General features: G+C 41.9%; 1 protein-coding gene across 29 annotated transcripts in view; it reads left to right on the top strand.

The window, feature by feature from the left end:
• Positions 1-25046, top strand: part of cadpsa (Ca2+-dependent activator protein for secretion a) — a 585960-nt gene that overhangs the window by 224030 nt on the left and 336884 nt on the right. For all 29 annotated transcript variants that reach the window (XM_043708232.1, XM_043708233.1, XM_043708243.1 and 26 more), the window contains exons 5-6: positions 8296-8532; positions 11860-11981. In XM_043708232.1, the coding sequence (XP_043564167.1) occupies positions 8296-8532; positions 11860-11981 (359 nt within the window). The remainder of the gene's footprint in view (positions 1-8295; positions 8533-11859; positions 11982-25046) is intronic.

Raw genomic sequence — 25046 nt, 5'->3', positions numbered from 1 at the left:
ACAAATGTTTCCCTCAAAATTGACATTAAAATTCACTGTTAACAGTGCAATCTAATGTTTCCACCCTATAGACATAAAGATAATAGTAAGTTGTTGTCGTGCTGTTCTAATTTGGTATAAAGGTACGTGTGACGTTCTGTTTCCCCAAAGCATGCAATGAAATAAAACCTAGTATTTCTTCAGATGAAAGTAAGTGATTCAGTCCAGGAAACTTGCTATCCACCCTGTACATCACGGCATTTTCAACCATCAAAAATATTTTGAATGGAAATAAAAATCATTTGAATGTGTATACAGGGTAGAAAGTGTGCAGTTTTGGCCCTCTTATTTAAGGAAAGATATCATTTCATTGGAGGCAGTTGAGAGAAGGTTCACTAGATGGAGGGATTGTCTTATGAGCAAAGGTTTGGACTCATTGGGGTTAACAAGAGTGATCGCATTGAAATGTGTATGATTCTTAAGGAGTATTGACAGGGTAAATACTGAGAAGATGTTTCCCCTTAAGGGATGGTCTAGGACCAGAGGACAGCCTCAGCATACAGAGGCACCAATTTAAGACTTAGATGAGGAGGAATGTCTTCTCTGAGGGTTTTGGGTCTTCGGAACTCCTTGTCACAGAGCTATGGGGTTAATCATTAGGGAAATCAAGGATTACAGAGAAAAGACAGGAAAGTGGATGTAAGGAATGTCAGACCAGCCATGATCCTACTAAATGGAGGGACCAAATGGCTTACTCCTGTCGCTATTTCTTATGGTCTTAAAGTAATCTTGGGTGAGATAATATTGATAAATTGCTCTAATACTACCTTAAGTCATCTTCATGCCACTAACTTGTAACATAATCAACCTATCCTTTATTCTCCTCTGCTACTCTACATTGTGCATGATCTTACTGAAGAAGCTGTTGATGACTGAAGTTCTGATGAAATTATACTGCATGTTAATTATAAACCAGGACCTGGTCAAGTAGTGGAACACCACAGTGCAGCATCACAGCCAGGCCATCGCTGACAAGGCATTCTGTTCTTATAGAGTCATGCAGCATGTAAACAAACCCTTCGGTCCAACTCGTCCATGCCAACCAGGTTTTCCAAACTAAACCAGGCACATTTGCCTGCAGTTGGCCCACATCCCTCTAAACCTTTCCCATTCAAGTACTTATCCAAACGTCCTTCAAACATTGTAACTGTACCTGCATCTACCACTTTCTCTGACAGTTTATTCCATATCGGTACTACCCTCTTGTGAAAAAGTTACTGCTCAAGTCCCTTTTAAATTTTTCTCCTCTCATCTTAAAATTATGGCCTTTAGTTTTGAAGTCCCCTACCCAAAAGAAAAGACCTTTGCTATTTACCTTATCTCTGCCTCTCGTGATTTTATAAATCTCAATAAGGTCTCCCCTTAACCTCTTTCACTCCAGTGAAAATGTCCCAGCCTATTCAGCCTCTCCTCATAATCTCCTAGCCTTAGTAACATTTTTGTAAATCTTTTCTGCACCCTATCTAATTTAATAATGTCCTTCCTATAGCAGAGTGACTAGAAAAGCACTTAATACTTCAAAATTGGCTTCACCAACGATACAGCTTGTACAGCCACAACATGATGTCCCAACTCCTAGACTCAATGCTCTCTGTCCAGTGGAGGAAAGCATATCAAACACCTTCTTCTCTTCCCTATCTACCTGTGACACAACTTTCAAGGAACTATGTACCCAAACCCCTAAGTCTCTCTGTTTGACTATTAAATCTAAGTCTGGCCCTTGTTCATTTTATCAAAATGGCAACACCTCACATTTATCTAAGTTAAACTCCATCTGCCATTCCTCAGCCCATTGACCCAACTGATCAAGATCTCATTGTACTCTTAGCTAACCTTCTTCACTGTCCACTATATCACCAATTTTGGTGTCATCTTCAAAATTATTAACCATGCTTCCTTTATTTTCACCCAAACTGTTTATATCAATGATGAACAATAGTGGACCTTGCACCGATCCCTGTGGAATACCGCAACTCACAGGCATCCAGTCCAAAACAAAACTCTCCACCCAACTCTCTGGTCCCCTATCATCAATACAATTTTGTATCCAATTGGCAAGCTCTCCCTGAATGCAATGTGATCTAGCTTTACTAATCAGTCTACCATGAGGAACCTTGTCAAAGGTCTTGCAAAGTCCATGAAGACACCATCTTCTGTTCTGCCCTCATCTATCTTCTTGGTCATGTCCTCAAAGACAAAATCAATCAAGTTTGTGAGACACTATTTCCCATGCACAAACCTATGCTGACTATCCCTAATCAGTCCTTGCCTCTCCAAATGCATGTAAAACCTGTCTCTCAGAAGCCCATCCAACAATGTACCCACCGCTGATGTCGGACTCACAGGTCTCTTGTTGCTAGGTTCTCCTTGCAGCATTTTTTAAATAAAGGCCCAACATTAGCCACCGTCCAGTCCTCCTTTACAAGAATGACTATTTATTACAAATAAATTGATTCTAGTTACAGGTGTAAACAGCTATAAATTATTAACATGTAACTTGATGGGTTAAAATTCTAACCCCCTCATAAATGTAACTTCACCCAGACACAGACAGAAACAGCCAACCCAAAAAAAGACATTGGTATTCATTTGAACACTCCCTGTGGCCAATACATTAATTGCCCTTTACATGGACAAAATGCAGATTCCAAGTACATCCTTGCCAGATTTGCTCCCATTTCATTGACATCAGAGCACTGAATGCAGAACAATTACCCTGTATACTTCTCCACATGGAAGTCCTGTTATACTGCTGGAAAAGTTGGAAAAGTAGAGCAAGTTTTAAGAAAATCCTGGCCTATGTTCCTCCACATTATCTTTTGTTTGTTCTAATTTTTTGAAAGAGTAACATGCTAATGGAGCAAACATTAAATGGCGTAGGAGATGAAAATTCGGGTCTTTTGCACCTTTAAAATGTGACAATCTGTATATTGTGTTTTGACATTATAGGTAATACTTAATGCTATCTGTTTAGCCAATGTGGAGGCCATTTGAGGGTATCAAGGGAGATGGTAAGAACCCCATCACCATCCTGCCTTCAGCATAACTGGATTCATGGCAGGAAGCCCTTTGAATGGCCTTCCCACCCAGCACCAGTTGAAGTGATTAAGTGAAAAATTTTAATCCTTGTTTAAGGGTCCATCTTGGTGCCGCTAGCATTAATGCAAAGAGCATGACATGGAAACTCTGCAGATTGCTTATTGTCTCTCAGTGGTAGCCCTCCTTCAAATACACAGTGCCTGATTTGGGGACCTAGCATCAAGAAGAAATGCTGAAAGCTGCCATCCTGTGTACTTGCTGCGATCCCCTACACTCTTCCATAACACCCTACCCTGCAATTCTCCTCTTATGACTTATTTGGCATGGGTCACTCTGTAGTCCAGGGCCTCTAATGTGAATATTTCCATTAGCCGTCACCACTGGAGGCAGGACTGAGTAAATGCTTTGCTGGTCTCTGTCTGTTGGTGAGTCATTCCAGCCTGGGTGCTTGATCCTGTTAAAGGCACATCATTACCCTCTGAATTGCCTGATTGGTATGTAATACGAGGAGAAAGTGAGGACTGATGCTGGAGATCAGAGTCAAAAAGTATGGTGCTGGAAAAGCAAAGCAGGTCAGGCAGCATCCGGGGGCAGGACAGTAGATGTTTCAGGCATAAGTCTTCAACAGGAATGTGGGGCGGGGGGGGGCCAAGAGGGCTGGAAGATAATTTGGAGGGGGGTGGGACTGGTGGCAAGGCAGCTTAGAAGATGATAGGCAGATGAAGATGATGATAGGTCAGAGTAGAGGGTGGAATGGATAGGTGGGAAGGAAGATGGACAGGTAGGACAGTTCAAGCCGGCGGCGCTCAGTTGGTGGGTTGGATCTGGGATAAAGTAGGGGGAGGGGAGATGAGGAAACTGGTGACATTGACATCGATGCCATGTAGTTGAAGGGTCCCAAAGTGGAAGATGAGGTGTTCTTCCTCGAGGTGTCAGGTGACTTGGATTTGGCAGTGGAGAAGGCCCAGGACTTACATGCCCTTGGTGGAATGGGAGGGGAAGTTGATGTAGTCAGCCACATCGCAGTGGGGTTGTTGCATGCATGTGTCCCGGTGATGTTCCCCGAACCATTCTGCAAGTTAGGGAGACAGGATGCCAACATGTGGAACAGTTCAGGGAACATCTCCGGGACACACTCACCCAACAACCCTACCGCCCTGTGGGTGACCACTTCAACTCCCCCTCCCACTCCGCCAAGGACATGCAAGTCCTGGGCCTCATTCACTGCGAAATCCTAGCCACCCGACACCTGGAGGAAGAACACCTCATCTTCTGCCTTGGGACCCTCCAACCATACAGCATCAACATTGATTTCACCAGTTTCCTCATGTCCCCTCTCCCCACTTTATCCCAGATCCAACTCTCCAACTCTGCACTGCCCTCTTGATCTGTCCTACCTGTTCATCTTCCTTCCCACCTATCTGCTCCACTCTCTGCTTCGACTTATTGCCATCAACCCCCACCTGCATCTATCTATCTATCGCCTTCCAAGCTACCTTGCCTCCAGTCCTGCTCCCCCCTCCCATTTATCTCTCAGCCCCCTTAGGCCCCCTGCATTCCTGAAGGGTCGACTCCCCTGCTCCTCAGATGCTGCCTGACCTTCTGTGCTTTTCCAGCACTACACTTTTTGACTCTGGCATGTAATATTGCATGATTTCACAAGAGAACATAAGGCAGTTCTCATGGCACCTCTAGGACTGGATGCCATGACCCCTCCTCTGCCTGCATAAAATTCTCCATTAAACATAACAGTGAAAAATTTAGACATGCATGCACACATACGTTATGGCATTTGCTAAATCATTGCAGACTGCATTCAACCAGCTCAAACTTGCAAAATTCAAAGTAAATGTCTATTGTTAAGTAGACACTTTCTGAAAAAGCCTGAATGCAATAATGTCCACACTAACATCCAATTATAGATTATCAAATGAGCTCATAACCTAACTTATTTATTCTTCCAACAAACAAATGTATTAAAATGTAAAGACATGTCCTCCACATATGAAAAGAATAAGTCTTGTAGAAATTTTGAATTACTTGGAAGCTGAAAGCCTATTGATTCCCCTTGTTTTCTCCATTGTAGTATGTCTCATATCTGATACTTGTATGCTGTATTGGACCTACAGCATTATTGAAGCCCAGCTTACTGTCAAATACTTTATATGCACAGCACTATGCAATCACACCTACAGAAGCACTTTGGGCAGGTAAATTGCAGGAAGGACCAAAGAGCCCACAAAAATTTGGACAACAATCAATCTGGGGTTGAAATTTCATGTCAGTTGTTCCCACTCCATTTTGCTGCTGGAAAAATTGTTTTACCAGACAATGTGGTCTGACAGACATTTGTGATTTCCAGGAATATGTTTTCTTTAAAAACACTGTTCTAAATGTGAGCAATGTACATGTACAATGTTTGCAATTTCTTTTTTATTTGACATATATTTTGGAAAGCCAATATTATTATGATTCATGTTTCTTCACAGTCTGCCTAGTAAGTACCAAAAGAACTTTTCTCTCATTTATAAGTTCAGTCCTTTCCCTCCCCAAATGTGGCTATTCCTCTATAATTGGCTTAAATGCTTTCACAATGATAGGATACCACTCAAAAAGCCGTTTGGTGGGTGGTGTTGAGCTTCCGAAGTGTTTTTGGAGTTCCACCAGCTGGACAAGTGGGAGTATTCCATTACAATCCTCACTTATGCTTTGGGGAGTCATGAGGCGAGTTACTCACTGCAGAATTCCCAGACTCTGACCTGTTCTTCCAGCCACAGTAATACATATATATATGTGTGTGTGTGTGTCTAGTACAGTTTCTGCATAAATCTCAGAATGTGGATCGTGAGAGATTCAGAAATGGGCCATTGAATGACATGGGACAATAGTTAAATTTTCTTTTGTTGGGAATGGTCATTGCGTGGCACCTGAGTGACACAAAGGTCACTTACCACTGATCAACCTAATCCTGAATTATGTCAAGATCTTTCTGCATATTGGCATTAAGTAAATGGGGATTTGCTTTGCATACTCTATTTTCAGCACGTCTGACATACTAATTTTAGACATGAGGCCATGTAATGGTTTTATGATTATACTAGCTGTGCTAACACAATTTTAATTTTAGAGTGGTGCTGGAAATTCTTGATGAAGAGCTTTTGCCTGAAATGTTGATTTTCCTGTTCCTTGAATGCTGCCTGACCTGCTGTGCCTTTCCAGCACCACTCTAATCTCCAGCATCTGCAGTACCCACCTCCGCCTCCACTTTTAATTTAATCTAGTGTTTTAAACTTTATACACAACAATTTTCATTGAATCATGCAACATCAATGTTCAACTTAAAAGTTTAAAAAGGCTAATCTGTAATGAAAATGGACAATGATATCATTGTCAAGCATGGAGCTGAGTTGCCTCTTCTCGGGAAGGTTTGTGAATATGGTATACAATGGGAAGGTAACGTGGACAGTAGAGATTACTTTAAAATGACAAAATTAGTGTGATATGTTTATAATTTGTAAGTTTAGTCCATGATTTATAGAGGTAGTTTTTGTGAAGAATGACAATTATTCCATGCAAAGTCAATACTTTCCTCTTAAGAGTCATAGAGTTGTACAACACGGAAACAGACCCTTCGGTCCAGCTCGTCCATATATCCCAACTTAATATAGTCCCACTTGCCAGCACTTGGCCCATATCCCCCTCAACTCTTCCGATCATATACCCATCTAGATGCCTTTTAAATGCTGTAATTGTACAGCACTTTCTCTGACAGCTCTTTCCATACATGCACCACCTCTGCGAGAAACAGTTGTCCCTTAGGTCCCTTTTAATTCTTTCCCCTTTCGCCCTGAACTTATGCCCTCTTGTTCTGGATTCCCACCCCAGGGAAAAGACCTTGTCTATTTATCCAATCCATGCCCCTCATGATTTTATAAACCTCTATAAAGTCACCCCTCAGCCTCCAACACTCCAGGGAAAACAACCCCAGCCTATTCATCTTCTCCCTATAGCTCAAATCCTCCAACCTTGGCAACATCCTTGTAAATCTTTTCAGAACCTTTTCAAGGTTCACAACATCCTTCCAATAGGAAGGAGACCAGAATTGCACGCAATATTCCAACAGTGGCTGAACCCGATGACCTGTACACCTGCAACATGACGTCCCAATTCCTGTACTAATACTCTGACCAATAAAGAAAGCATACCAAACTGTTTCTTCACTATCCTATCTACCTGCAACTCTACTTTCAATGAACTATGAACCTACACTCCAAGGACTCTTTGTTCAGCAACACGCCCCAAGATCTTACCATTAAGTGTATAAGTCCTGCTAAGATTTGCTTTTCCAAAATGCAGCACCTAGCATTCATCTAAATTAAACTCCATCTGCCATTCCTCAGCCCGCTGACCCATATAATTAATATCCCATTGTAATCTGACATAATCTTCTTCGATGACCACTACACCTCCAATTTTGGTGTCATCTGCAAACTTACTAACTGAACCTCTTATGCTCGCATCCAAATCATTTATGTAAATGACAAAAAGTAGAGGACCCAGCACCGAGCCTTGTGGCACTCCACTGGTCACAGGCCTCCAGTCTGATAAACAACCCTCCACCACCACCCTTTGTCTTCTACCTTTGAGCCAGTTCTGTATCCAAATGGCTAGGTCTCTCTGCATTCCATGAGATCTAACCTTGCTAACCAGTCTCCCATGAGGAACCTTGTCGAACGCCCTAATGAAGTCCATATAGATCATGTCTACCACTCTGCCCTCATCAATCCTCTTTGTTACTTCTTCACAAAACTCAATCAAGTTTGTGAGACATGATTTCCCACGCGCAAAGCCATGCTGAATATCCCTAATCAGTCCTTGCCTTTCCAAATACATGTAGATCCTGACCCTCAGGATTCCCTCCAACAACTTTCCCACCACCGATGTCAGGCTCACTGGTCTATAGTTCCCTGGCTTTTCCTTACCCCTTTCTTAAATAGTGGCATCACGTTAGGCAACCTCGTGTCTTCTAGCACCTCACCCGTGACTATCAATGATCCAGATGTCTCAGCAAGAGGCCCAGCAATCACTTCTCTAGCTTCCCGCAGAGTTCTAAGGTACACCTGATCAGGTCCTGTGGATTTATCCACTTCTATGCATTTCAAAGTCATCTAGCTTAATGCAGTGATATTGCATAACATTTTTGCCATTATTTCCTAGGAACGCAAGTTTCTAAAATTTGTTTCAAAAGAAATGGAGAACATGTTTATTGAGGAGCTTAAGTCATCTGTAAATCTATTGATGGCAAATCTGGAGAGTATGCCTGTTTCGAAAGGAGGCTCGGAATTCAAGCTTCAGAAGCTGAAACGCAGTCATAATACCTCTATCATTGACATGGGCGAGGAAAATGAAAACCAGCTCTCCAAATCTGATGTTGTGCTGTCTTTTACACTTGAGGTGAGAAGGTAGCAAGTATGAGTTTTGTATTGTAAGCTGTAAAATTACAATAATATAGTTCGCCAAATACGTTTTCTTGCTTTTCCCATTTTGCGATATTGTTTGAGCCTAATTTAGGTCTGCCATTGAATAGCTGGCTGGTTTATGTCAGGCCTTTGGCTGAGAAATTAAAATTGTTGTTCACCTTCTTTGATTCTTTCCTGGGATGTAGATATTGCTGGCAAAGCCAGCTTTTTTTTAATCTATTGTTTAATAGCCATTGAATTGAGTGGCTATTGTGAAGGTATTTCAGAAAGCAATTAAGAGTTAACAATGTTGTGTATCTAAACCAGATCAACAAAGTACAGCAGATTTCCTTCTCTAATAGTCTCACAGTCACTCTTACTGAGACTAATTCCAAATTTTATTAATTGAATTGAGGTTCCCTAGCTGCTGTGTTGTGATTTGAACCTGTATCCCCAGTGTTTATCTTGGGCCTTTGGATTGCTTGTTCAGTGGCATTACCATAATGCCACCATCTCCTTTTCCAGAGTCCTTTTGTACACAGAAACTACAGTTCCATCTCCAACCTTCCTTTCCTCTCCAAAGACCTCAAATGTGTTGTTACCTCTCAAATCTGTGCAAGTATTTTCACTAGATTTTTCAGTCACTTGTTGAGACTGAGGTTGGTGGATGAACTGTTTCCTTTTTAAGTTTCAATCCTCTAGCTGTTGCAACAAGTTTTAAAATGCAACCAGGTTGAGAATATAGCCAATTATATCATTGAACTCATGAAAAACAAAGCATAAGTCACTAATTGTCTCACTTGACATTTTCGATTGGGCAGTCGTTCTGTACATGCACAAGCTGTTGGCACTGAGATATCTTCCTGGAACAGCTGCGTTAACTGAACTGCCTTTGCTTCAGGCAGAGGAGTAGATTCCAAAGAACTCCTCTTCAGAAGGTATCTCAAAGTGGTAAAGATGACTCTCAGTGGGATTTCTACTCCAGAGCTTTACCACGAGATATTGTAAAGGAAGGAAGATAGAAGAATCGGGTGTTGCTCTGCAGAGAAGTAGTGAATGGCCCCATGAAGTCTCCCTGTTCCTTGCATGTCCCACATTGTTGCTATTGCATTCAGTGTCTTTCCTTAGCAAAGTGTCCGTTGTTTAACGGTTAAAGGTATATTTCATGGGTCCACATTTTTATACATTTCTTCATCACCTACTGGGCCACACTTTCAAAACACTGAAACAATCCTCATTGAAGTCAGGTGATGGTGACCATAATAAGTGCCCTTCTAATCCATCTAAATTTGTCTTCAAGCTTAAATAGTATTGACCATGTCCTCCTCCAATACCTCTCTTCCATCATCCAAATGATTTGGTGGTGCCAGTGTTGGACTGGGGTGGACAAAGTTAAAAATCACACAACACCAGGTTATAGTCTAACAGGTTTAATTGGAAGCACTAGCTTTCAAGGCGCTGTCCCTTCACCAGGTGGTTGTGGGCCAGGACCATAAGACACAGAATTTGTTGTAAAAGGGTTACAGTGTCATGGATCTCTAATGATATATTAAACAAGTTTCATCTGATTAAGGGGCACCGCCTCAAAAGCTAGTGCTTCCAAATAAACCTGTTGGACTATAACCTGGCATTGTGTGATTTTTAACATCATCCAAATGGATAGGACTGCACTTGCCTGCTACTTCCATTCTCATCTATCCAATATAATTAATGAATCAACTGCTCACCTTCCTGCTCCCCATCTTTTATTTCTGATGTTCTTCAAATATCTATCATTGGCCATTGGCCCTGCCCTTTGACAACAACATACATGACAATAGCATCAGTGTTCACACATATACTGATAATATAGAGCTCCATCTTATCTTTCTTGATTCCTCCATTCTCTAACTTATCACACTGTTTGCCTGACAGTTACTACCGAGATAGGAGAAATTTCCTGTCGTTAGCTATTGAGAAAACCGAAGCAGTTGTCTTTGCCCTTGCTGCATTGGATTGACAGAAGTTGAATTAAAATAAATGATTGCAAACAGGGTAAAAAAAAATTCCGTTGAAGATTTATATGATGGAAATATTGTTGCATTTGTTTAGTGAATGCAATATTGAAGTTTGGTGTTGAATAATGCATCATGTTGGTTTTGTTTATACGGGAATGAAATAATTTGCTTCCTGACTCTCTCAGCTTTGACTAAAATTTTACAATTTTGAATAGGTTCTAATCGACATGAGTCTATGAAACTGCTTAAAAACTGGCTTTACTTGCAGTGTAAAGAGGCTGCAAATCTGGTATTTTAAGCAATAAGAGTCATATTTATGCAGTGGCTGATGTCTTCATAAGGTTGTGGATGAGACATATTGTTAATTTGTGCTTGAATTATGAATGTTCAGTGCTTGGTCCAGGGATTTCAGATATATCCTCACCATTGGTATATTTTGTTTGGATAAACCTTTGCATAAACCACATCATCCAATGACATTTCCGCCACCGCCAAACGGACCCCACCACCAAGGATATATTTCCCTCCCCAACCATTTCCACTTTCTGCAAAGACCGTTCCTTCCACTTCCATGACTACCTGGTCATGTCTACGCAAGGCCCCAAAGGAGCCTTCCACATCACTCAAAGTTTTACCTGCACATCCACCAATATCATTTATTGTATCTGTTGCTCCTCTACATTGGGGAGACTGGACGCCTCCTCACAGAGTGCTTTAGGGAACATCTCCGGGACACCCACACCAATCAACCCCACTGCCCTGTGGTCCAACATTTCAACTCCCCCTCCCACTCTGCCAATGACATGCAGGTCCTCATCCTCCTCCACCACCGCTCCCTCCCACCCGATGCCTGGAGGAAGAACGCATCTTCCACCTCGGAACACTTCAACCCCATGGCATCAATGTGGACTTCACCAGTTTCCTCATTTTCCCTTCCCCCACCTCACCCCAGTTTCAAGCTTCCAGCTCAGCACCGTCCCCATGACCTGTCCTACCTGCCTATTTTCCTTTCCACCTATCCACTCCACCCTCCTCTCTGACCTATCACCTTCATCCCGACCCCCATACACCTATTGTACTCTATGCTACTTTCTCCCCACCCCCACCCTCCTCTCATTTACCTCTCCACCCTGGAGGCTCCCTGCCTCTATTCCTGATGAAGAGCTTTTGCCCGAAACGTCGATTATCCTACTCCTCAGATACTGCCTGAACTGCTGTGCTTTTCCAGCACCATTCTAATCTAGACTGTATTTTATTTGGATGTCTACAGATTGCAATGACTTGAAAAGTTGAAGTTGCAATATTAAATTTGTTTTGTTTTATAGGTCGTAATCATGGAAGTGCAAGGTCTAAAGTCTTTAGCACCAAATCGCATTGTGTATTGTACAATGGAAGTGGAAGGAGGAGAGAAACTGCAAACTGATCAGGCCGAAGCTTCTAAACCAACGTGAGTGACTTTGGAATATTCTTTCACATATGTTGTGTTGCTAGCTTTTCTTCCAGTTATGATCTGTATGCCTTCTCCAGACTGAGATTTGATTCTTTATGTTTGGGAAGTTCAGAAATATACATGGGCATTCTGTGAAAGATTAATGATTTCTATTGATTCTGTGGCTCTGTCATACACATTATGCAAAACTTATGTGCTGTTTCTGTTTCTTTTGTTTTTGAAGAGATGACTAACATAGTAGACAGGAATTTCTACAAAGCATTTGATAAAGATAGTAGTCTGTTCGCAAACTTTGAAGCCTGTGAAATTGAAATAGTTATTGAATTGGTTAAGAAATTGACTAAGCAGTAGGATACGATGAATCGGGAGAATGACAGGTCCTGTGATTAGCGGGAGTGAATGGGGATATGATCTGTGATACTCGGATCTGTGTTGGGCCTTCAATTATTCACTGTGTTTTATTAATGATAGGTCGTATTAGAAAGTTACATTTTCAAACATGGTGATGACACTCTGATAGACAACATTGTAAGCAGTGCGCATGAAAAATAATATTCCAGATATTAATAGATTAATAGATATTAATAGGGGAAGACGATGCCTCATGGTATTATCACTGGACGGTTAATGCAGAGACCTAGATAATGTTCTAGGGACCTAGTTTCAAATCCTGCTATGGCAGATGGTAGAATTTGCATTCGATAAGAATGTGGAATTAAGAGGCTTAAGATGAGCATTATCAATTGTCAGAAAAACCCATCTGGTTCACTTATGTCCTTTGGGGAAGGAAAATGCTATCCTTACCTGGTCTGGCCTACATGTGACTCCAGGCACACATCAATGTGTGGTTGACTCTCAACTGCCCTCGAGGCAATTCGGGATGGACAATAAATGCTGGCCTAGTCAGCGACACCTACAGCCTATGAATGAATAAAAATATTTAGTGAAAAAACAAATCTGGCAAATGGATTTCAATGTAAGCAAATGTAAGATCACCACTTTACATTTAGAAAGTACAGAACAGGGTCATTTCTCAATGCGGAAGTGCTAGATACAGGGGATGTCTGTGTACCTAGATCATTATAATGTTATGAACAGATCGAAAATAATCAAAACAGGTAATAGAATTTTGACCCTTATATGTTCTTGTATTTTATATATAAATTATGTCCAGGTGTACCAAACTCTAGTTTGGCCATGACTAAAAAACTATGAACTGTTCTGGGAACCACACCTCAGGAAGGATGTACAGAGGTCCCAGATTTACAAACGTCTGACTTACAAACACTCATACTTATGCAAGAGTGGTTTAAGATTAATTTTAAAGATCCGGCATACAAACCATTCCTTTACTTAACAAAAAGCTTCTTTATATTGTCCAGCATTATGACTAGATTAGCTTCCCTATATTGTGGAAACAGGCCCTTCGGCCCAACAAGTCCACACCGACCCTCCGAAGAGCAACCCACCCAGGCCCATTTTCCTTGAATGCATCTAACACTATGGGCAATTTAGCATGGCCAATTCACCTGACCTGTACATCTTTAGACTGTGGGAGGAAACCAGAGCACCTGGAGGAAACCCACACAGACACAGGAAGGCTGGAATTGAACCTGGGTCCCTGGTGCTGTGAGGCAGCAGTGCTAACCACTGAGCCACCATTCTGTGTTGCAAATAGACTCAAGAACTGAAGCCTTTCTCAACCTGGGGATGTGTGTATTGGCCTTGGAAAGAATTCAATGTTGATTAATACTGGCTTCTAAAAGTTAAAATACGAGGAGGGATTAGACAAACTAGAATTTGTATTTCCTGGAATCGAGAAGAGTAAGTGGTGATATGGTCAAACTTTTCATTTTGTTCAGAGGATTTGATCAAGTAGATGAGAGAATGAAAACAAAAAGTGTTATAGAAACTTAACTCAGGCAGCATCCACAGAAAGAGAAAGAAAATAAGAGCTAAATCTTCCTTATTTTTTTGGAAAAGAGTCAGTTATGTTGACTATTTTCATGTGTGTTATTTGCCACAAGGTCGAGTGAGATCTCTCACTGTATCTTAGCGAACTTCCCATCCAATTCTAGCCCTATCTTACCAAGTATTGTTCTGGGAACAATGTGTCTCTTAGTGGATATCTGTTGAAAGATTAATATCCTTGGCACCTGTGCCATTTTAAAATTGGCATTGCCCGTCACTGACAACTGAATGGCACAGCTGACTCAAAGCCATGCTACGTATTGCACATAACTGGCATGAATGAGACTACTTTGCATATATAACTCTAATCTCTCACCTTAGTCACTGTTTAACCAACAGGTTACACAGTTTACTTTTCCTTTGCTACTTTCCATCTAAACACCCTCTGTAAGTCACTGCCACTCTGTCTCCAATCTCCATTGGCGACCCAAATTTGATCATTGTCAACTGGGGAATATCACATATCGGCAAACAGTTTGACAATTCCAAACATGAGTTTTTGTTTATAGCCAGAGAAAGCAGAAAGAAATGAAAGCTATACATGCTGCAGTTCACCCCCATGATGGAAACAAGTGCGGATATATGACTAATGATAACTTAATATTCCATTATGATCTGCTGTACCCATCTGTTGGAAGCAAGTGTCCTTTTAGGTTCTGTCTGGCTTGTGGCACCTGAGGCCAGCTGAGCTGTGTCATGTACATGGACAGCTTCCTACTCCCCAGTGCCTTCGTCCTCCTCCTTGGACGATTACTCCCTTTTCTACAGTTTTTCAGCATCCAGAACATCACTTCATTGCCTTCTCCAATTGTACAAAGCACAGCGTGCCAGGATTATGTAGCACGCACTATCCTGGCTACACTGCCCCAGCATCTTCCACCAACCCTCTCCACCCTCCCTCAAGCATTAGAACTTCACCTTCAGCAGCCTACTGTCTGCTCTATGTCTAGATCAGGTCAGTTGTCACAGCATGTGCACCATCTTGTGCTACACAGGCTGAGTGTCCAATGCATTACATCAAAAAGGGAGTGCATGCTGTACTCTGAGTCCCTTCCCCTCCCATTCTCACATCAATAATCCAGATTGTGCCTGCATTTCATGCACTAAAGCACTCATGACATGGTGCAAATGCCTTCATCAGTATTTGAATACTAAGCGTGTTCATTCACCACACATTGAAAATGTTCGAAGATGTGAATGGAGTTTAAAATGTAGCTGCAGTTCGCAAACTTGTTTCTTCGTCTTCTCCACTTCAGTGCACTGGCATCCATAGAACCTTGATCTGTGCTTTTGTCCATTAAACTGACATAGACTTTGCTCACCCTTGGTGTTTTTCCAGCCCTTTTACCATTGTAGTTAGTACCTACAGGTACTAGGCATTCGATAATACTTCCATCTCTGAATCTCCCAATGCCAACATCCTGGGCATTACAATTGACCAAAAAATGAACTGGACCAGCTATATAAATACTGTGGCTAGAAGACCAGGTTAAAACAAATGTTTTCAACCACTGTGCCTTAGCAAGATGAGAAGTGTGCTGCAAAATTCTCAGGAAGCAGCGCCACTTCACATAGTTTTGTGTTACCATACATGAACAAAGATTTGGCACCGTGCATGTGTGAACATTTGGCCACTAATTATGCAGCACGTGCACAGGCCCAAGCATTTGGTCTGAGCATAGGCGATGATTGATTATCATATCTCTGGGATGAGAAGAACTGTGTATGTGTGGTAAAGAGGCACACAGTTGTTAAATGATGGTTGAACTAGCCAGCCTGCCTGAACATATCTCTACATTAGCATTGATTTTAATGTGAATGTTTTTAGATTTTTATTTATTTAAGCTGCTGATTTAAGTCTTAGAATAGATTCTCAGCCGAAAAGGAGAAGTTGTTGTATGCTTGTTTTATGCATTCTGTTGCGAACCTCTCCAGTAAGAGTGTAATCATCGTATATAAAAGTAAATGTAATTATTTCAACAAAAAAAATGGATGTGTCATAGAGTTGTTTGTGTCATTGCAGTGTTCCTTGATATTGGACTGGTTGGGAACCACTAGATAGATACTCTAGATACTCGCTAGAAATTCTGCAGTGAGTAACTTACCTCCTGTACCCCAATGCCTGCCACCATCCATGAGGCACGAGTTAGGAGTGCGATTGAACACTCTCCACTTGTCTGGATGAGTGCAATGCGAACCACACCCAAGAAATGTAATGCTACCTCGGACAAAATCGTCTGCTTGATTGGTATCTCACTTTGAACATTCGCTCCCTTTTCCACTAATATACAGTGGCAGCAATGTATAACATCTGAAAAGTGCAACACAAAATTCACCAGGCTCCTTTGACAGCATCTTCCAAAGTCAAATTTAGAAGACCCTAAAGTTAGAGGTCTTCTAACTCGACCACTTAGAAGAGTAAGACAAGTCAAAGTTAGAAGTGCCTTCTAAGCCACACTTCATTTTGACTTGGAACTTGTCAAATACCCTGTCATTGTGTATTACTCTTGGAGCTTCCGTCCCAAAATCACTGAGAGTGTCACTGCACGACATGGACTGCAATGGTTCATGTCTCACACAGGCCCTCAGTCTGCCCCTTCCTAATCATTTTGTGATATTTGTCTGCTGCCTTTCACCTACAGGTCTTAATGTTAGTGAGGATGTCAGACTCAGACCAGTCATTCTCAGAGTTCAAGAGATCTGGAGTTCTGAGAAATGGAAGTAAATGTGTTCTTCCAGGAGAGGCAGAAAAAAAAAAACCTTCCCACAGTTTCTGAGCTGTGAGACCCAAAATATTGAGATAGAAGCCTCTGCATGGAGTTTTATATCTATCTGCAAGCTCTGAAGTCAATGTCTGAGAGTATGGGTGGAAGAAAGATGTGACCATTGAATTTTCTGGCCCTCATTTGTAATGATGTCAGAGAAGCTATTCCTTAGTAGGAATCAGTAGCACCTTAAAGCCTGGTGGGCCTGGTACCAGTCAATGCCTCCTCCTTCTCTATAGAATTATACTTGGTGTACAAGGTGTAGCAGGGGATAGATTATGTCATACTCTGCACACAGACTTTTAGCTCCTGGGTTCAGGAAGTAGATAACTGCCTGGCATGGCTTTATTCTCATCACAGCCAATAAATCAATCAACCAAATAATGAGATTGGACATGGATCCAGTGGTTAGTGAAATGGGCAGTGGTTGAACGTAACTTGAGATTGCTCGGTATCCATTTCTCAGTATAGCAACGTCTACCAGATCTTTTGTTTTTTCTTTGGACCAGCAAGTTAGTTTCAGCACATATGAAATGGTAGTGATAACAGGCAGAAGTACCAGAAATCCAGTGAGCAATGATTGACTACCAGGGCACAGTTTGATACCCAAGGAAAATCAAGTTAATTTCAATTTCACACAAGAACTTGTTGATTTCTAGGAAAACGTACCCTAATTCAGCATATCCTTGCAATTCAGGGAGGTTGTTTTTTTTTAATGAATTTGGGTCCGTTACCCTTCAAAGTTCACTGGCACCAGTGATTTCCATAAGCTGTCTGAGATCTTAATTTTATGGAAATTGTCTCACTCAGTCCTCTATCTGCTTATATTTGCATAACTCAGGGAGTTAAAAATAACATTTCCCTTCAATCTGAACAGGATTTCACATTTTCTGTAAGTAAGGCTTTTCCATCTATTTTGAGGAGAAAAAATTAAATATACAATGCAAAATATGGTTCATGTTGCTTTATCACACAGCAAGGTGAAATGTATGGAGCAATAGGTTAAGATCAGAGTTGCTTCATTCAAACAGTACACCTTACACTGGAGTATTGCTGCTGTCATTGATTTTAAATAGCTTCCTGTAGCCACATCATACATTGTTAAACAAGGTAAAATAGAGTGTAATGTAGTAGACAGCAAATATCTGAATTCATTAGAAAGAAAAAAATGTCATTTGCTCTTTGAGGTGAACCATGCTACCTTTTCATCATCATAGTACATCGTCTGTTCCCAGTTTGTTATTTCCTGTTTGATAACCATGTTTGTTCCAATGATAAATAACAGTATATATACTGTGACCTTGATGGCTCATGACACGTACAAAAGCATATTAATGTCTGCAACATCATTACTGTACATTGCCTGATGATATTTGATTTTGGTAGCTGAGAAATAGGGAATACTGTGTAAATATGTACCAGGGCTGATTTCGTAGTCATTGAATTATCACAACATTCAAGTGTAAAGTGGGTGGATTAAGGTATATTAACAGTGTGAGCTTTCAACCACACATTGAATATCTTATTAGAAATTTCCCAGAGGTTAATGTGATCACATTTTTATCATTGTGGTGAATACTTCTTGTGTTTTTTGTTAAAAACAGTATGCAACTAATTACTGCATCACATTTCCAGACAAAAAGATAAGTACATTCTCAGTGTTCAGAAAGTATTAACAAAGGTTGTTACTTTGCCAGCATGCTGGAAAGCAGGGTGAGTCACTTCTATTGTTAATAGAACAACCTTATTATTAATGGTTCCAATTTTACATTTGTGCTATATGCCAAAAGAACAGTTCTCAAGGCCATGGTCTTGAATACAACCCACTACTGCCCTCGCTGTTTTCTGTGTAATGTTACAGCAGAAGGTTTGGTTAAAAATGAAAAGCTAAAATATCAATACATTCAATATATACTTCCAATAAACTGTATTGTGAGAGTCTTATTTCGGAAGGTTATTGATAAAGAAATGTAGTGCTCTTGAGGTAGTTGGATAGATATTTTTGCCACAGAGAGGAGGTGCACTAAACATTCCTGGAATGCTGAAACTGTCTTGTAAAGAGAGATTGAGAAAAGTAGGCCTGTATTCTCTGGAGTTTCCATGAATGAGAGATGATCTCATTGAAGTTGCAAAATACTTTAGTGATAGACAGGATATGTGCAAGTAAGGAGATTCCCCTGAATGGGCAGTGTAGAACCTGGGGACACTATTGAAAATAAAGGGGATGCATTTGGACCAGAGATGAGGAGAAATTACTCAGAGGGTTGTGAACCTTTGGAATTCTCTACTACATAGAGCTGTGGACATTCATTCTTTGAGTGTGTTTAAGATGTAGATTTCTGATTGTGAAGGGTGTACAGAGTTATGGATATGAGGTAAGTAAAATTCATTTAAATATTCAATCAACCATGATCATAGTGAAGGGCAGGATAGGCTCAATGAGCTGAATGGCCTACTCCTGTTCCTTTGTTCCTTACGAATAAATTAATATGCAGGTGTTAGATATTTTACATTTTTAATTGTAAATCTTTTCTTTACTTTTTTCAGTCTTTGGTCTGGATTTTCCTCAGTTATCCCATTCCAAATACGGCTCAGTCCAAGAACCAGCACCGAAACAATGGGCCAAATTGCCACCACCATATTATTGTATGGTTCTGTGAAATCTGGCAGGATAATATCTTAACTAGTAGTAATAATTGCCCCAAGCCCAATTTTTCTCTCTTTTCTTTTCAGACCATTGCTAGCCATCTCTTAACAATGTAAATATTAGCTGTTCCGTGAGCAATTTGTAATTCGTGGTCAATTTCTTTCCCATCCACACCAACAAATGGCATTTTCTCAAATTTCTTGTAGACTCAGAATATTGCCAAGAGTTGACCTAAGTTTTGGAAATACTGAGGTCAGAAAAGAATCCTCATCTCCCTCCAATTGCCCTTAAAGTTTACCTTGGCCAAACTCTTAAAATAATTATTGTAACCTTTGCAGCTGTGTGGCTCTTTAATGTTTCTTCCCATTTCTTCAGGGGCAGCTACAGCATCAACCTGAACTTGCCAGTCAAGATAACTGGGAGAGTCCTATTGGCTAGCTAGGGTCATGACAGAGTTAGGTCAGCGCTAAGACCTTTCCCTGATCCAATCAAGATGATGAAAACAACTCCAGCAATTATTTGGCACCCAACTGACAATGCTGGGAGGCAGAAGTCAGGCTAATTGAAAATTGGACCTCGTGCCTGACAGCATAATTCCAACAATCTGCTGGATCTCACTTGTCACTGGAGAGGCAGTGGCATGGTGGTAATGCCATTAGACTAGTAATTCAGAACCCCAGGCTAATGTTCTGAGGACATGGGTTTGAATCCCACTGTGGAATCCCATTAGGCAACATGGTGGCTCAGTGATTAGCACTGCTGCCTCACAGCACCTCACAGAAAACTGAGTCCAATTCCACCCTTGAGCAACTGTCTGTGTGGAGTTTGCGTATTCTCTCTGTGTCTGTGTGGGTTTCCTCCGGGTGCTCCCGTTTCCTTCAACAATCCAAAGATGTGCAAGTTAGAGGGATTGGCAATGGGAAATTGCCCATAGTGTTCAGAAGCTAGGTGGATTAGCAATGGGAATTGCAAGAATGGGGTGGGTCTGGGTGGGATGTTCATTGGCGGGTCAGTGTAGACTTGATGGGCAGAATGGGCTGCTTCTTTGACAAATGGAGAAACTTAAATTCAAAAGAAACTAGAATAAACAGCTAATCTAATGACAGTCATGTCGAATGCCTTAAAATTTGTCTAGTTTTGCCTACAGAATTGATATCGGCTATATGTGACTCCAAACCCACAACAGTAGGATTGACTCTCGAGTGCCCCAGTCACCTGACCACTGATAAAATGGAAGTCCAAGGAATTGTATCTAGGAATATAGATGGCAGTGGTTTTCATCACTTCTGACACTGTGAAGAAAAAATACAAAACAAATAAACTGCTATGTCCTTCACATCCCTGATGCTTTCCTGTGAGGAAAGTAATAGACCCTTTACCCCGGCAAGCAAAGCATTAGAGATATGTTTGGTTGATCTATGCACTGAGTATTGACTGATGTTTTAAACACACCTGTGGTGTCTGGGAAGGAGCCAGACACACATGCAAGTGACCTTTACTGGCACCAGCAATGCTGACCCGGTGGTTAGAATTGCATGTAGGTCAAATCACACAGTTGTATTCAAGCAGGATGTACAGTATACACAATTAGCTTCCGTTTCAAAGAATCAGATAGCCACCTGAGCTCATTTCCAAGAAATGTACAGTCTTTTTCTGATGCATTCTGATTATGTTTGCAAAATAAAAATTGAGCGGAACTGCAGCAAATCTCCATTTGATTTTTTGTTTTCAATGTACCCTATCATGTCACTGAGTTATAGAGTTGTACAGCACAGAAACAGATCCTTTGGTCCAACTCATCCATTCTGACTATATATCTTAAATTGATCTAGCCCCATTTACCAGCATTTGGCTGATACTCCTCTAAGCCCTTCCTATTTATGTACTGATCTAGATGCTTTGTAAATATTGTGATTGTACCAGTCCCCACCACTTCTTGTTCCTTCACACACCGAGGAGAAAGGAACTATGACTCTGAGTTTTACACGATGACTTTCAGCTCTCAATGTGCATAATCCTTTCCAATTTCCCTTTCTTTCAAGCTGGGCTTCAACGGCACCCATTGAGGAGTCTCCTTTCCTCCCCAGGAAACTCTAAGTATCTTGGGCCATAGGTGAGAGTTCTTCAAAACAGCTGAGATTATTTTATTTGTTGACAGGCTGTGGGTATTGCTAGCTAGGCCAACATTTATTGGCCATTAAGCAGTTAAGTCATCCATAGAGAAGTGATGAGGCTGGTACAATTATAACGTTTAAAAGGCATTTGGATGGATATATGAATAGGAAGAGTTTTGAGGGATATGGGCCAACTGCTGGCAAATGGGACGAGATTTATTTAGACTATCTGGTCAACATGGACAAGTTGGACTGAGGGTCTTTTTCCATGCTGTACATCTCTATGACTGTATAACTCCATATTACTATGGGTCTGTAGTCACATGTAGGCCAGACCAGGTAAGGATGACAGACTTCTTTCCCTGAAGAGCATAAGTGAACCAGATGCATTTTTTAAATGACATTATGGATCACCATTTACTTCTCCAGAATTTTTTTTTGTATTCAGATTTTACCATCTTGCCATGGTAAGATTCAAACCCATTTCACCAGAGCATTAGCTTGTGCCTCTAGATTACCCATCCAATGATATTACCAGCATCTCCTCCATTACACCAGAAGTTAATCAGCAGTCATACCAAAATCATGTCCTTCGTGACTTCCTATCTCCGATCTCTGGAATATCTTCCAGAACAATAATTCTCCAAGAACTCTTTCAGCCCCTTGATTGCCTTCTAATGTGACCCCCCACCCCCACCCCACCCCACCCGACACTCCCAACCTCCTTTGCCCCACTACTGGAAGTCGAACTCTTCATGAATATAAATTTCTAACTCCGGAATTCCCTTCAGAAAGAACATGGAGTTGAATTTTGTGCCCTCCCTTTGTTTAGTTTGACGATGGGAGTTCTCTTCAGCAAATAAGATAGCGGTGAGGAGGTTGTCCCACTTCCTTCCCACGACTGCTCCAATTAAGGCAGTAGTAGGCAGGCCCATAGAGAGTTTTCTCATGCTTCTGTCAATTAAGGCCCTTGGAATGGTCAAATAATGTTCATATCTGTTATAAGGTAGATAGAATAGTGAAGAAGGCGTTTGGTATACTTTCCTTTATTGGTCAGAGTATTGAGTACAGGAGTTGGGAGGTCATGTTGCAGCTGTACAGGACATTGGTTAGGCCACTGTTGGAATATTGCATGCAATTCTGGTCTCCTTCCCATCAGAAAGATGTTGTGAAACTTGAAAGAGTTCAGAAAAGATTTACAAGGATGTTGCCAGGGTTGGAGGATCTGAGCTACAGGGAGAAGCTGAACAGGCTGGGAGCATCAGAGGCTGAGGGGTGACCTTATAGAGGTTTACAAAATTATGAGGGGCATGGATAGGGTAAATAGGCAAAGTCTTTTCCCTGGAGTCGGGGAGTCCAGAACTAGAGGGCATAGGTTTAGGGTGAGAGGGGAAAGATATAAAAGAGACCTAAGGGGCAACTTTTTCATGCAGAGGGTGGCACATGTATGGAATGAGCTGCCAGAGGAAGTGGTGGAGGCTGGTACAATTGAGAGACATTTGGATGGCTATATGAATAGGAAGGGTTTGGAGGGATATGGACCGGGTGCTGGCAGGTGAACTAGATTGGGTTGGGATATCTGGTCGGCATGAATGGGTTGGACCAAAGGGTCTGTTGCCATGCTGTACATCTCTATGACTCTATAACCGTGATGAGTCAGAGGCTTGTATAGATCTCTTTACAGGCTCCTGTGTAACAGGAGTTCTCTTATCCAAACATTGGACCCAACATCAGCAGGTGGACCACCTCTCCATTTCAGCCAAATTCCCTCTAATTTTCTTTCCTACGTCTGAGGTCCTTGTGATGCAGCAATGCAGAATTCAATACATTGGCACTATATTCAGGTTGTGTGGGAGCTCCAAGCTGCTGCCTCGTCATGCAGCCTCAAGGGAACATTGCTTGAGAGACGAGACCTGGCCTTGCTGTCTGATATCTACCACAAACCAGCCCCCTCCCCATCACACCCTCCCCATTATTCCGTCACCCTCCATTACAACCCCAACCACCCCTCTCCAACCATTACTCACATCCAGCCACCGTTGATCCTGGTCCTGGACCACATGTTGCTGTCGAGGCAGCAGCCACCCTAGCAGCACTGCCAGTTGGTTGACAGCGTGATATTAAAAATCTGGGATCCTTCCTGGTTGGAGGCAACATCTCACATGTTCCCCAGTTTGACATGCACTGCTCTATAAGGGGGTAAGCTGGACTGGACTGGCTGATGGTCTTTGTGCCAGAAGAGATGACATAATGGCATGAAATTGGACTTTGTTGCAGGGGAGGATCACATTTTTTTTTACACAGTGGCTCTTGATGTCTGCACGCGCAGATAAATGCACTATTTTGATATTGCCCCCTGCACACCAAGATCTAGATCATTAATGCAAATCAGGAAAGGCAAGGGTCTCAACAGCAAACCTTGGGAAACTCCACTACAAACCTTTCATCAGCCCAGCAAATATTCATTGACTATTACTCTGTTTCCTATCCTTCAGATAATTTTGTATTCATGTTGCTATTGGCCCTTTTAATCCATGGCTTTTATAGTGTTCTTTACAAGCCTGTTGTGTGGCACTGTCTTAAAACTGCAAAAAGTTAATGTACACCACACCAGTAGTATAGCCCTCTTTGAACCTTTTTGTTACCTCTTCAGAAACCTCCAGCAGGTTAGTTAAAAATGACTTCCTCTTCAGAAATCCATGCTGACTTCCTAATCAACCTGCCTTTTCCCATGTGACTACTATTTCTATCCCAAACCATGGTCTTGAAAAGCTTTCCACCACTGAAGTTAAACTGACTGGTCTGTAATTCCTAAGTTTATTCTTACAATCTTCCTTGAATGAGGCCATAATGTTTACAATTTTCAAGTCTTCTGTCAGCTTGCCCTAATCTAGGGAAGAGAAAGTGAGGTCTGCAGATGCTGGAGATCAAAGTTGAAACTTTATTGCTGGAACAGCACAGCAGGTCAGGCAGCATCCAGGAACAGGAGATTCGACATTTCGGGCACAGGCCCTTCTTCAGGAATGAGCAGAGAGTGTTCAGCAGGAGAAGATAAAAGGTAGGGAGGAGGGACTTGGAGGAGGGGCGTTGGAAATGTGATAGGTGGAAAGAGGTCAAGGTGAGGGTGATAGGTCGGAGTAGGATGGAGGCGGAGAGGTCAAGAAGAAGACTGCAGGTCAGGAAGGCGGTGCCGGGCTGGAGGGATCCGGCTGAGACAAGGTGGGGGGAGGGGGGATGAAGAAACTGGTGAAGTCCAAGTTCATCCCCTGCGGTTGGAGGGATCCCAGTCGGAAGATAAGACGCTCCTCCTCCGACCGTCGCATTGTTGTGGTTTGGCGGTGGATGAGTCCAATGACCTGCATATCCTCGGTGGAGTGGGAGGGGGAGTGGAAATGCTGTGCTACAGGGTGGTTGGATTGGTTCGTCCGGGTGGCCCAGAGGTGCTCTCTGAATCGCTCCGCAAGTAGGCGGCCTGTCTCCCCAATATAGAGGAGGCCACACCGGCTGCAGCGGATGCAGTAGATGATGTGGGTGGAGGAGCAGGTGAATCTGTGGCGGATATGGA

The sequence above is a fragment of the Chiloscyllium plagiosum genome, chromosome 18 (assembly GCF_004010195.1).
Source record: "Chiloscyllium plagiosum isolate BGI_BamShark_2017 chromosome 18, ASM401019v2, whole genome shotgun sequence".
NCBI lineage: Eukaryota > Metazoa > Chordata > Chondrichthyes > Orectolobiformes > Hemiscylliidae > Chiloscyllium > Chiloscyllium plagiosum.
Note: the sequence above shows the minus strand (reverse complement) of the source record. Positions and strands in the feature narration are given on the sequence as shown.